At 42.2% G+C, this 14,658-nt stretch overlaps 1 protein-coding gene across 2 annotated transcripts in view; it reads right to left on the minus strand.

The window, feature by feature from the left end:
• Positions 1-9,621: 9,621 nt before the first annotated feature.
• Positions 9,622-14,658, minus strand: part of ubfd1 (ubiquitin family domain containing 1) — a 30,670-nt gene continuing 25,633 nt past the window's right edge. For both annotated transcript variants that reach the window (XM_060943109.1, XM_060943110.1), the window contains exon 7: positions 9,622-11,379. In XM_060943109.1, the coding sequence (XP_060799092.1) occupies positions 11,269-11,379 (111 nt within the window). In that variant the 3' untranslated portion in view covers positions 9,622-11,268. The remainder of the gene's footprint in view (positions 11,380-14,658) is intronic.

Below are 14,658 nucleotides of genomic sequence, written 5' to 3' on the forward strand. Positions count from 1 at the left end.
AACTAAATTAAAGCAGGTGTTTCAGGCCAGTCTTTTGTGTATGGAAGACCGACATGAGACGATTTCACATAATAAGGACTTTCTGTCTCGTAATTATATATATATATTTTTTTTACTTTCAAGTTCAAGTTCACTTTATTGTCAGTAATGCCATATGTGCAGGACATACAGAGAATTGAAATTGCGTTTCCCTCTTATCCGCGGTGCAAACAATAATAAACATCTCGTTCGTTATCTCTAGCCGCTTTATCCTGTTCTACAGGGTCGCAGGCAAGCTGGAGCCTATCCCAGCTGACTACGGGCGAAAGGCGGGGTACACCCTGGACAAGTCGCCAGGTCATCACAGGGCTGACACAGAGACAAACAACCATTCACACCTACGGTCAATTTAGAGTCACCAGTTAACCTAACCTGCATGTCTTTGGACTGTGGGGGAAACCGGAGCACCCGGAGGAAACCCACACGGACACGGGGAGAACATGCAAACTCCACACAGAAAGGCCCTCGCCGGCCACGGGGCTCGAACCCGGACCTTCTTGCTGTGAGGCGACAGCGCTAACCACTACACCACCGTGCCGCCCAGTATAGTAATTATCAGTATAAATAAATAAATATGGCAGTATGAGCCATATTCTTATGTATGAGCCTTTCTTTTTAAGGGTGGCATGGTGGTGTAGTGGTTAGCACGATCGCCTCACAGCAAGAAGGCTCTGGGTTTGAGCCCAGCAGCCGGCGAGGGCCTTTCTGTGTGGAGTTTGCATGTTCTCCCCGTGTCTGCGTGGGTTTCCTCTGGGTGCTCTGGTTTCCTCCACAGTCCAAAGACATGCAGTTAGGTTAACATGGGGCGGCCTTGGGCTGAAGTGCCCTTGAGCAAGGTACCTGACCCCTGACTGCTCTCCGGGCGCTGTAGTGTGGCTGCCCACTGCTCTGGGTGTGTGTGCGTGTGTTCACTGCTTCAGATGGGTTAAATGCAGAGGATGAATTTCACTGTGCTTGAAGTGTGCATGTGACAAATAAAGGTTTCTTTCTTCTTTCTTCTTTAAGGGCGGCACGGTGGTGTAGTGGTTAGCACGGTCGCCTCACAGCAAGAAGGCTCTGGGTTCGAGCCCAGCGGCCAGCGAGGGCCTTTCTGTGTGGAGTTTGCATGTTCTCCTCGTGTCTGCGTGGGTTTCCTCCGGGTGCTTCGGTTTCCCCCACAGTCCAAAGACATGCAGTGAAGTTAACGTGGGGCGGCCTTGGGCTGAGGTGCCCTTGAGCAAGGTACCTGACCCCTGACTGCTCCCTGGGCGCTGTAGTGTGGCTGCCCACTGCTCTGGGTGTGTGCGCGCGTGTGTTCACTGCTTCAGATGGGTTAAATGCAGAGGATGAATTTCACTGTGCTTGAAGTGTGCATGTGACAAATAAAGGTTTCTTCTTCTAATAATAAAGCATCTCATAATAATGACAAGTTCTCATAATAATAAGATAAGATAGCCTTTGATTATCCCACAAGGGGAAATTTACATTGTTATAGCAACAAAATATATAATGAGAAAAAGATAAGGCAGTGAAGGAGTAGTGCAAAAGTACTAAGTATACAAAAAAGGATATCTCATCTCATCTCATTATCTCTAGCCGCTTTATCCTGTTCTACAGGGTCACAGGCAAGCTGGAGCCAATCCCAGCTGACTACGGGCGAAAGGCGGGGTACACCCTGGACAAGTCGCCAGGTCATCACAGGGCTGACACATAGACACAGACAACCATTCACACCTACGGTCAATGTAGAGTCACCAGTTAACCTAACCTGCATGTCTTTGGACTGTGGGGGAAACCGGAGCACCCGGAGGAAACCCACGCGGACACGGGGAGAACATGCAAACTCCGCACAGAAAGGCCCTCGCCGGCCACGGGGCTCATACCCGGACCTTCTTGCTGTGAGGCAACAGCGCTAACCACTACACCACCGTGCCGCCGCCAAAAAAAAAAGGATATATATATATATATATATAAGAAATAAACTACAAATTTAGAGATTAAAAAAACTAATTTGCATAAATTAACAGGTTTGCAGAAATATAGTTAACATAAGTGTATTACAAAGGTGGTATTGCATGTGTAAGTAGTGCATAGGTATTATTACCAGTATTACCCAGATAGTATAGCACAACTAAGTCAGTATATTGCACAAGAACTATTTTAATCACGTGTAGCTAGCGGTTCGCTGTAATGTACTGATGCTGATAGTCAGCGCACACAGTATACGTTCAGAGGGGTCTCTATGGATGTAGAAGTGATCTGGACAGTATTGTTGATTATTGTGAGGAGTGTCTGGTGCTGTGCTTGGTGAGGTGCCGGTTGTACAGTCTCACAGCAGTAGGGAGGAAGGAGCTGCTGTATCTCTCCTTAACACACCGCAGATGGAGGAGCCGGTCACTGAAGGAGCTGCCCAGTGCTGCTACTGTCTGAGGTATTAAGTCATAATTTTGAGAAAATGTTCTCATGATTATGACGCAAGTCGTCATACTTATGACGCAGTATCTCATTATTATGACACTGTATGTGGGCGGTCATCGTAAGGTTGCGAGACAGAAAGGCCATGTTGATTAACAGCAGACGTAGTGGGTTATTCAGCGACACTCGTTCATTCACCTTCAGAGCATGGGTACACATCTAGTATGAGAAGAGGAACTTTATTCATCACACGCTTGTGAAATTCCTCTCTGCATTTAACCCATCTGAAGCAGTGAACACACACATGCACACACATGAACAATGAGCACACACATATACCCAGAGCAGTGGGCAGCCATGCTAACAGCGCCCGGGGAGCAGTTGGGAGTTAGGTGCCTCGCTCAAGGGCACCTCAGCCCAAGGTCGTCCCATATTAACCTAACCTGCATGTCTTTGAACTGTGGGGGAAACCGGCGCACCCGCAGGAAACCCACGCAGACACGGGGAGAACATGCAAACTCCACACAGAAAGGCCCCCGTCGGCCGCTGGGCTCGAACCCAGAACCTTCTTGCTGTGAGGCGACCATGTTAATCACTTACACCACCGTACCGCCCAAACTCTTCTAATCAGATTGGTTGAGATCCTTCTTGGCATCTCCAACCAGTCTGATTAGAAGAAGAACAATTTTATTCATCACACGCTTGTGAAATTCCTCTCTGCATTTAACCCATTTGAAGCAGTGAACACACACATGCACACACGTGAGCAATGAGCACGCACATATACCCAGAGCAGTGGGCAGCCATGCTAACAGCACCCGGGGAGCAGTTGGGAGTTAGGTGCCTCGCTCAAGGGCACCTCAGCCCAAGCCCGTCCCATATTAACCTAACCTGCATGTCTTTGAACTGTGGGGGAAACTGGAGCACCTGGAGGAAACCCATGCAGACACGGGGAGACACACACACGTGAACAATGAGCACACACACATACCCAGATCAGTGGGCAGCCATGCTAACAGCGCACGGGAAGCAGTTGCAAGTTAGGTGCCTCGCTCAAGGGCACCTCATCCCAAGGCCATCCCATATTAACCTAACCGCATGTCTTTGAACTGTGGGGGATACCGGAGCACCTGGAGGAAACCCACGCATACACGGGGAGACACGACTATGGACTGTGTGTCTTGTCAATATTCTAATTTTTATTTCAGTGTTTCGGCAGGGCAGCATGATGGTGCAGTAGTCAGTACTGTCGTCTCACAGCAAGAAGGTTCCGTGTTCAAACCTCATGGCTTATAGGGGCATTTCTATGTGGAGTTTGTATGTCTGCAAGAGTTTCTTCCCACTGTTCAAAAACATGCAGATTCGGTAAAATACCCAGCCACTGAGATTGTACAAGCTAGTGCATGCTTAGTGCCAGTCCCAAGCCCGGATAGACCGAGGAGAGTTGTGTCAGGAAGGGCATCTGGTGGAAAATCTATGCCAAATTAAATATGCGGATCCAAATGATCTGCTGTGGCGACCCCTAACTGGAGCAGCCGAAAGGAGTAAAGTTATTTTAGTGTTTCTGGGGGAATGATAAAAAAAATTAATCACTCATTCTGTACTCATTTAATTTGTGTCTAGTTAAATGTTCTAGAATGCTCAAGTCACACCCACCATAAACATACTGCTGGCATCTGCTTGTTAAGTCTGATGCCACGCATGATGTAAAAGCCATTTCTGGGGCCAAACATATGGTGGTGTAGTGGTTAGCACTGTCGCCTCACAGCAAGAAGGTTCTGGGTTTGGGTCCAGCAGCTGATGGGGGCCTTTCTGTGTGGAGTTTGCATGTTCTCCCCGTGTCTGCATGGCTTTCCTCTGGGTGCTCCAGTTTCCCTCACAGTTCAAAGACATGCGGTTAGGTTAACACGGGGCAGCCATGGCCTGAGGTTGGGCTGAAGTGCCCTTGAGCAATGGCACCTAACCCACAACTGCTCCCCGGGGACTGTAGCACAGCTACAGTGTCTGTGCTTATTGCTCACTTGTGTGTTCACTGCTTTGGTTAAATGCAGAGGTTAAATTTCAGTCTGTGCTTGAGTGCACATGTGACAAATAAAGGCTTCTTGGCTTCTTAAAAAAAGATCCCAAAAGCAGATGATAATGGTGGAACCTGTTCACCTTTTCACAATCACTTCATTCTTTGAATGAAGATGATCACCACTAAGGGTTAAAAGGGGCCTTAATTCTTTGTTTTCCTTCATTCATTCTAGAATTGTAACTTACCTTATCAACTACAGCCATTTCCTCTTCTCTTTCTTATTGTAAGGAAAGCAGTAGAATGACAATTGAGTATATATATATATATATATATATATATATATATATATATATATACTGGGTGCGATTTTCTGGGGGGGATGGTGGGGATCATCCCCCCCTCTGGTTTTTATCTCTGCTGAAAAAAAATCCTCGGGGACAACCCCGTCAATAAAACAAACAAACCAAAAAAAAAGTTGACATGACAGGCATGTTGTGACACAATTTTCTATGGTCTACATTGCACTCACTTTCAAAATGACCCGAAGTGGCAGCTTTGATGTTCACGAATGTCCCCAGCAAATAGATACATTGTAGATAATAACAATATTTTTGCGTTGCAGGGATGCAAACAGCGCGCCTTTTGGCGGATGCCGCCTTTTTCACGGCTGAATCGCGCACATCCGATTTTTTTTTTTTAGGGGGGGGCGTTGGAGTGTCTGATTATAATTTCGAAGTAAATTATGTATTAAAATTACTAAATAAGCAAATCTGTTACAGTCCATGAAACAGGAAGTATAAGGATGAGAAAAAAAACAGTTTAAATCGGAAAGCTGCGCACAATGTGAACTGCGCCATCAGAGCAAACTGTTCATTTAGTATTCATGTATTTTAGTGATTTTCGAGTCACTGTCCATTTAATCCGGAGGGAGAGAGACATCACAGCAACGCGACAAGCAATGCGAACTTTGTTGTGTGTTAGTGTTCGTGTATTTAGTCAGAGAGATAGGAAGATGAATTTACTATCTCTGGTTTAGTGTTTGTTTTCATTTAGTGTTATTCATTTGATATCATCGGATGTTATTGAGCTGTTAGCCTATTGTTACCTTAATTTTGTGACGTTTCATGATTTTAAAAAAAAAAACATCCCCCCTTCTGTTTTTTTGACAAATCGCACCTTGGATATATACCACCGTTCAAAAGTTTGGGGTCACTTTGAAATGTCCTTATTTTTGAAAGAAAAGCACTGTTCTTTTCAATGAAGATCACTTTAAACTAATCAGAAATCCACTCTATACATTGCTAATGTGGTAAATGACTATTCTAGCTGCAAATGTGTGGTTTTTGGTGCAATATCTCCATAGGTGTATAGAGGCCCATTTCCAGCAACTCTCACTCCAGTGTTCTAATGGTACAGTGTGTTTGCTCATTGCCTCAGAAGGCTAATGGATGATTAGAAAACCCTTGTACAATCATGTTAGCACAGCTGAAAACAGTTGAGCTCTTTAGAGAAGCTATAAAACTGACCTTCCTTTGAGCAGATTGAGTTTCCGGAGCATCACATTTGTGGGGTCGATTAAATGCTCAAAATGGCCAGAAAAATGTCTTGACTGTATTTTCTATTCATTTTACAACTTATGGTGGGAAATAAAAGTGTGACTTTTCATGGGAAACACAAAATTGTCTGGGTGACCCCAAACTTTTGAACGGTATATATATATATATATATATATATATATATATATATATATATATATAGTTTTTGGACTCAGATCTATTCAAACAACAAGGGATACAGCACTGTTATGCTGCACTTGACTTGCCTTGGAAGTTGGAAGTTGAAGCTCTGTGTATGCGTGAATACGTCTATGCTGATCTAAAGTAAATATTTGTGTATGCAATAGGCTTGTAACTCATTTAAAGTTAAAAATACTACTTTGTTTACTTCTGACGCTTTGCACAGCCATGTTGATTTGCCGTCACTCTCTGAACTCAGAACACGGAGCTGTTGGACTCAGGGGAAGATTAGCCTGAGGTTACCCATGAGTTGTTTGTGTAGTTTTGATCTTGCAACTCTTCACATGTTCTATTTCAACCTTCCAGAGACAAAATAATTACCTTCTTGTATCTCTTGCACACACACACACACATGCTGAGACAAAGTCACAAAGTGAAGTATGACTCAAGATTTGCTATAAATACCATTGTTTTACTTTCCTTTTCTTCTACTTGCCTTATTCACATGTTGAACCTCATGCAGTCCTTATAGAACTATCTGCGTGACAGCTTGTGATTGCAGTGACTAGCTTGAGTTGGGTTCCTTCATTAACGTGCCTAACCCTCTCAATCTGTCTTGGCATTTTGAACTTTTCACATCACAATTGTCTAGAGATGTGTCCAGAGATGCATTCAGAGATGTTTGTTGGACTGCTCGATAAGGCTTCATTAGGCAATGTTACCAGATGCACAGACATACTGTGTCAGACATGCAGACGTAACCCTGACTGAGGAAGCCAAAATTTCACCATCTATTTGTAACAGCAGATCTGCTTGGGGAGGAAGCTGTCAGGTTATTCCAACAACTAGTGAAAGCAACACTGGAAACTAAGGTTGTGCTGGCCATTTTGGGCCCTAAGCAAGATAACCTTGACCATGGATGGGTGGTTATCTTCAGGCGTACAATCTCCCTTTTATGCCTAATCTGCCTATTGAGGCCCACAGATTCCTGCACCAATTAGGATTCTATGTCTGCGTACTTGCCAACTTTTCAAAATCCTCATGGGGGAGAAAAGTGCATGAATGACCTTTTCAATTGGACGAGGGTATGATGCGTGGTTGAAATGATAAAAACAGTGGATCCTAATTAATTGCAAACCATTTGAAATTTATACAATTAAAGAGTTTTTGAATTGTTGATATTGTTCTATCAGTTACTATAGGTTATGGGATTCATGTATCAGGCATGAGAGAGCTCAGAGTGAAAAATCTGAAATAATACTCTTGTCTTGAATTGTAATATAACAACAATGAAAGAGAAGTCTTAAATCAGATTTTTAGCTGAAAAATCTTGTCCAGGGTGTACCACACCTTTCGCCCATAGTCAGCTGGGATAGGCTCCAGCTTGCCTGCGACCCTGTAGAACAGGATAAAGCGGCTAGAGATGAGAGAGAATGAGAGAGAACAATGAAAGAAAAGTCTTAAATCAGATTTTTAGCTGAAAAATCTCATGCCTGAATATTGTCTACATACAGAGACCCACAGAAAATAACACAAGTGATGCTTTAGAAGGGTGGCACGGTGGCGTAGTGGTTAGCCCCGTCGCCTCACAGCAAGAAGGTCCGGGTTCGAGCCTCGTGGCCGGCGAGGGCCTTTCTGTGCGGAGTTTGCATGTTCTCCCCGTGCCCGCATGGGTTTCCTCCGGGTGCTCCGGTTTCCCCCACAGTCCAAAGACATGCAGGTTAGGTTAACTGGTGACTCTAAATTGACCGTAGGTGTGAATGTGAGTGTGAATGGTTGTCTGTGTCTATGTGTCAGCCCTGTGATGACCTGGCGACTTGTCCAGGGTGTACCCCGCCTTTCGCCCGGAGTCAGCTGGGATAGGCTCCAGCTTGCCTGCGACCCTGTAGAACAGGATAAGCGGCTACAGATAATGGATGGATAAAACCAAATCTAACTGCTTGGCAATTGCACTTTTTTTTTTTTTACACAAGTCATCCCTCTCCACCAAGCTAAACATCCATTTATCCATCCGTTATCTGTAGCCGCTTATCCTGTTCTACAGGAACAGGAAACCTAAAGGAAACCTTACAAAGGTTAACCTTACAAACAACTTCTGGGAAGGCTTTGCACTATATTTTGTTGCATGGCTGTGGAAATTTCTGCCTATTAAACCACAAAAGCATGGGTGAAGTCAGGCACTGATGTTGGTTGAAGAGGCCTGGACTGCAGTCAGCATTCCAATTTATCCCAAAGGTGTTCAATTGGGGTTGAGGTCAGGGCTCTGTGTAGGACAACTGAGTTTTTCCATTCCAACTTTGGCAAAATGCGTCTTCATAGACATCACTTTGTGCACAGGGGCACTGTCATGCTGGACCATGTTTGGGCTTCTTAGTTCCAGTGAAGGGAAATCTTAAACCTATAGCATACAAGGACATTCTAGAAAAGTGCATGCTTTCAATTTTGTTTGAGGAAAAACAATTTCAACAACAGTTTGTAAAAGGCCCACATAAGGGTGTGATGGTCAGTAGTCCTGTAGTACTTGAGAACGATCTTGGTCTTAAGACCACTTTTTGAAGGTCTCGGTCTCGTCTCGTAATTGACTGCATTTTTACTCGGTCTTGTCTAAGTCTCGGACATAAAGACTCGGGATTTTCTTTCAAGACTGGTCAAGACCACAACTGTGGGGATTTCACTAAATTGCCTGTGCATTGCCTGATTTATTTGTTAACATCGTTACTGTGATTGGATGTAAAACATCCTGCTTCAAACACGACCAATAATGACTCCTTGCGAATTTGAAATTTTCATTATTGTTAACGGCTGTCACCCCCTTCACACCCACTGGTCTCGCCCTGTCTTGGTCTGAACCCCTCAAAGTCTTGGTCTTGATTACAACACTAATGGTCAGGTGTCCACATGGTCATATAGTGTAGAAGAAGAGACACACCAAGGTAGAAAATAATGGCAGGAAAGCATCTTCAGCTCTATATCATGTTCATATAGTCTGCCATGGAGTGAGAAGGAGAAAGGGAGTGATTGCTGTATAATGGTGCTATTTATTGCAAATACTGAGTCATACATCACTACTTTGCTGGAAGATATCTGCATGCATGCACACACTGGCTGTTTTATCCTTCATCATTTTGTGTTTCAACAAAGAAGGTTGATGTATAGCATCTTCATGGCCTGAACATTCAATTGGTCATTCATGGACGTTTTGTTGATGGTTATATGAGGATAGACTATGGTAAATTATTCAAACATTAATGCCAGCAAACTTTACTAAAGCTGTAAGTAAAAGGGGGAGAATTGTTTTTATTGCCTCTCAGATCATTGTCTGTACTGATTATGTAGTCATTCCATCAGTTATACTTTATTATAGTTAAAAAAAACCACCTTGTTTCAATTTATTTTCTGTTCAAATCCATACATTCTGGATGGCAGAAGACAAGATTGGATTAACTCATGTTCTTTATTTACATAATCAGTCGTAGTCAGGCTGCATTTTATCCATCTGATTTGTCAAGTTGCCTTTAGTGGCACATGTCGGTGTTAGAACAGAAATCGTCACTGAGTCAGCACTGTCTGTGCCACGTACATTACTGCTTCAATTAAATACTGTCATGAGGATATCTTTGTTGAGCTGCTTACTCTTAATTGTAAAATAATAAAATGCTTATTACTGGTTAGCACCATAATTGACATTGCACAAGTGTGACCTGGCTGTATAAAGAATCAAAGAATGGGAACAGCGTCACTGTTCCTTATGAGAAAATATGGCATTAAGTTGTATTGAACAACCTTTTCTTTCTGACATCCTATTTGAGGTTGCTAGCCAGGCAGCAAAACACAGAATGCACAGCTTAATGTCACAGGTTGTCATGAAAGCACAGAGGCAAGGATACAAATCTAACATCGTGGCTTAGAAAGTGGTACATAGCACAGTTGGTAACATACAGGACGCTCACAAAACAATGGAAACACCTTGGCAAAATCGGGGTGTATTGTATTCATAACCAGGAGCTGAATTTGGTCTTTAAAGTAACCTTCATGTTTTTATAACCATATGAGTATCATGTGCTGAATTCCAAGTTCAAATTTGTTATACATGTAGAACTTTTGCTACTTCTGAAAATGCAATTTTTATTTCCTTCACAAAATGCGACAGTTAAAGGTTTGGAAGTTTCCAATGTGGATTGCAATGTTAAATGTCACTTACGTGAGAGGAGAAAGTTGGAGATTTAATGGACTTCAACCAATTGTGCCCACTCAGAAGTGTCCACGTACATCCTTCTAAGATAATAGCGATACTTTTTCATCAAGTAGCTTCTCCACTTTTGATGCATTGGGCATTTGTGTTCTTTTAATATGAATCAGTCTCATTATTTTAGATGATAATTGTAATAAAATGCCATTTAATATTATAACAATCAGTTGAATATGTATTAAATTGCTATTTTTGAGCAAGAAATCAATTAAAGATATTTATAGGCTCTCTCTTTTTATAGGTGTTTCCATTTTTTCATTTACCTCCAGTACATGTACTGTACATCAATTCTTAATTCATCGTTAAATAATTGTTAATTCTTAAATAGCAGAGATTTCAAAGTATTCATTGAGTTTAAAGTGACTTAAGTCAATTTATTTTATACCAATTTATTTAAGTTAACTTTAACTGTGGTATCATTGCATGGCAAAGTATTTTTAAACAATGACCAGTACAATGAGTTGTTATGAACTTTGGTTTGATTGAACTGTATGATGGTACACCAATAAACTGTACAAAGATAAAAATCTCCCTGGTCCATCAATCATTTTCCTTAAATAATATTTTATTTCTTTCACATGTATTTGTAAGTTCTGTACAATTCTTTATTTATCCTTAGGGTTGCTTAAAAAATAGGTGAGACGGGTTGAAAAAAATCGGATTATGCCATTTAGTGCACTTAAAACCCAAGAAAAAAAATTGTCCGACAGAATTCCTTCAGTTTTTATATGCTTGAAAAAAAATCTAAAGTTCCTCAAAATCATGATGCGGGGTCCAGTTAAAGTTGTTGTTTTGTGAAATCCCAATTCTTCAGTGTCAATCGACGAGGCACGTTAAAAATACTGCCACTTTCCGAGGACTGTGTCTTTGATTGCATCAACATACTGTGCAGGCACCCAGTAAACCCAGTATTGAGAGGCTTCCGTCGGACCCAGCTGAAATGCCTAGGAAAGTAAATAAAAACATTAAATAACATTGGCAATATGAAGAAGAAATGTGGTTTCACATTACACAAGCATGAAATTAATTTATTGCAATTCCTAAAAATATACAGTATATACATACACATGCTCTTTCACTATTAAACACAGCTGTGAGTTCGACTGTCGATTTTTTATGATTCGACTTCAAACTTTTAAATGATCTCAGATCAGTCCAGTCAGGATGTTTTCCCCCCCTGACCACAGCTCTTCTGCAAAGTTGACAATTCTCCGCTATCCTTCCAGGTTTTAAGAATGCATGAGACAGTTCTTAACCCAATTCCAGTATTTTCAGCAACCTCCTTAGTTGTTTTCTTTGCTTGATGCAGGACAATAATTAGATTCTGAAACACAGTCGCACCTTTTCCACGATCACCGGACACGTCTTCCGTCGTGTTTAAGAAATGAGAAGCTACTCACTGCATCAGTTAGGGTTAAAGGAATTGTTTCTGGCTGAAACAATCACTGCAGTAATTATCCAATCAAAGGCTCTTAATTATTTGCTTATTTAAATCAAAATGGCAACTTTTTTGGCCAGGTAGTGCACATCTTTAAGGGAGGGGGAACTAATTTGGTGCACAAGTTTTATTTTGTTAAACCGTGTTTTAAACTTTTAATATAGTACTGCCACAGCATACCTTTGATTTCATGAGAATTATCCAAATGAGTAGAAAAGAAAGCACTAGCTTGAAGGTGCATGAGGCAAGCTTAGGATTATGGCGGAGTCATTAATTTTGGAAAGAAGGCTGACTTTAACCAAAAAGGTTAAGGTACCAGGGTTACTGATAACACTGTACTTTACAGTACACAACAGGGCAAGAAAATAAAAGAAAAGCCACAAAGGAAATGACTTTGTTCAAAAGACACAAAAACCCATGCAGATGTTTCAGTGTTTTGCTGCAGGTATTGTTTAAATCAAAATACCAATGCGCAGGTTTCTGATGTAGCCATTAGGTTGTTCTACTACCTACAGGAAATATAAAAAGGTCTACACACACCTGTTAAAATGTCAGGTTTTATTTACGTAAAAAAAGGAAACCAAGAGAAATCATGCCGGTGTGACAGAGCAAAATCAAACATGTTTTAGGGGAAACCCCCCCCCAATAACCTGGTTGCATAAACATACGCACCCTTTTATAATGGAGTATGTGACTGTGCTCAGAATTAACCATTCACATTCAAAATCATGTTCAAAAGTAATCATACACCTGTCCTCAATGATGTGATTTTGATTAACCCCAAATCAGCTGTTTCTGTAGGATTTTCTTGACATCTTGGTTTCATCCAACTGCTGAAGCCATGGTCCCTAAAGAGCTTGTATGGGATCTCACTGTTGGACATTACTGATCAGGAGAGGGGTATAAAAGAACTTCCAAAACATTAGCTGTACCATGGAACACTGAAGATCATCATCAACAAGTGGAGAAAATGGGGTACCACAGTGACGTTACCAAGAACAGGACATCCCTCCCTCCAAAATCGAAGAAAGGACAAGACGGAAATCATCAGCAAGGCTGCCAAGAGACCTACATTAAAATCCGGCAAGCACTGGCCAATCCCTGCATGTAAACAATCTCTTGTATTCTTCGCATCTCACACACAGACACACACACACTTGTAATCAGAAATATTCAACCCCCCAAAGATTTTAAAGGAACAGTCCACCGTACTTCCATAATGAAATGTGCTCTTATTTGAATTGAGACGAGCTGCTCCGTACCTATCCGAGCTTTGCGCGACCTCCCAGTCAGTCAGACGCAGTCAGACGCGCTGTCACTCCTGTTAGCAATGTAGCTAGGCTCAGTATGGCCAACGGTATTTTTTGGGGCTGTAGTTAGATGCGACCAAACTCTTCCGCGTTTTTCCTGTTTACATAGGTTTATATGACCAGTGATATGAAACAAGTTCAGTTACACAAATTGAAACGTAGCGATTTTCTATGCTATGGAAAGTCCGCACTATAATGACAGGCGTACTAACACCTTCTGCGCGCTTCAGCAGCGCACTGATATCTGAGCTCCGTATCAATGCGCTGCCGAAGCACGCAGAAGGTGTTAGTACGCCTGTCATTATAGTGCGGACTTTCCATATTTATCAATTAACTGGATTTATCAATTAAAGTTTTTTCAAAGAGCAAGATTCTGCTGGTACAAGTGCTTCAGTGGCAACTATAAGATGTGCACTGAATAAACAAGGATTTCATGACCAGACTCCAAGACGCACTCCACTCTTGACCACAAGGAACATCAATAGTCAAGTAGAATATGTCAGAAGGAATTTGGATAAGACTACAGAGTTTTGGGAGACAGTTCTATGGACTGATGAAACCAAACTGGAACTGTTTGGACATATGGACCAGCGGTATGTCTGGCGTGCGAAAGGCCAGGCTTATGGCCAGAAGAATACCATCCCCATAGTAGTCAAGCATGGAGGTGGGTCATTTATGATGTGGGGCTGTTTTTCTGGGGCAGGACCTGGCAATCTTGATCGTGTACTTGGCATCATGGATTCCCAGAAATACCAGGCCATTTTAAAGAACAACGTGATGCCTTCTGTTGACAAATTAAACCTTGGTGATCAATGGACTTTCCAGCAAGACAATGATCCCAAGCACACCTCCAAATCAACCAAAGCTTGGTTGAGAAAAAGATCCTGGAACGTCCTGGAGTGGCCTTCTCAGTCACCAGATTTTTAGCTCTTTAAACCTCTTTTCTTCCACCTTTTTTTTTTTTAAACATTTTTGCTCTTCTTACGAGGACAGTGTGTTTAACCTCCTAAGGCCCAAGCTGTTTTTTTTACATGCATTTTTTATTTCTCTTTGCTATTTGGGCTTATTAGAACCTGATTAGAATAAAAACTAAGCATCATCTTTTGATAAGATGTACTTTTAGAGAAAAAGTATGTCCACATATGTGGATTCTTGTTCCGAATTTCTAAAAAGTGCTGTCCACGCATGTGACCGCTAAGCCCTAGGAGGTTAACTATATAACATGGATATATTTAACTTTAACACGCAACCAGGAGCCAGTTTTCTCGCTTATTCAAGAGGAGCTGATGGCCCTGAAACCAATGGGACGAGCCAGGATACGACACCCCATCCCGGCAAAGCTGAGGAGGAAACCCAGGGGCTACAAAGCCGGAGCTAAGCTAAAGGCTAGGCTAGCGGACAACCGGCGGCGCTACAAACCATCCATTCCCTCCGTTATCATGGGGAATGTGAACTCGCTGCCGAATAAAGTCGAC

This window comes from Neoarius graeffei, chromosome 16 (genome assembly GCF_027579695.1).
Source record: "Neoarius graeffei isolate fNeoGra1 chromosome 16, fNeoGra1.pri, whole genome shotgun sequence".
In the NCBI taxonomy this organism is placed as follows: domain Eukaryota; kingdom Metazoa; phylum Chordata; class Actinopteri; order Siluriformes; family Ariidae; genus Neoarius; species Neoarius graeffei.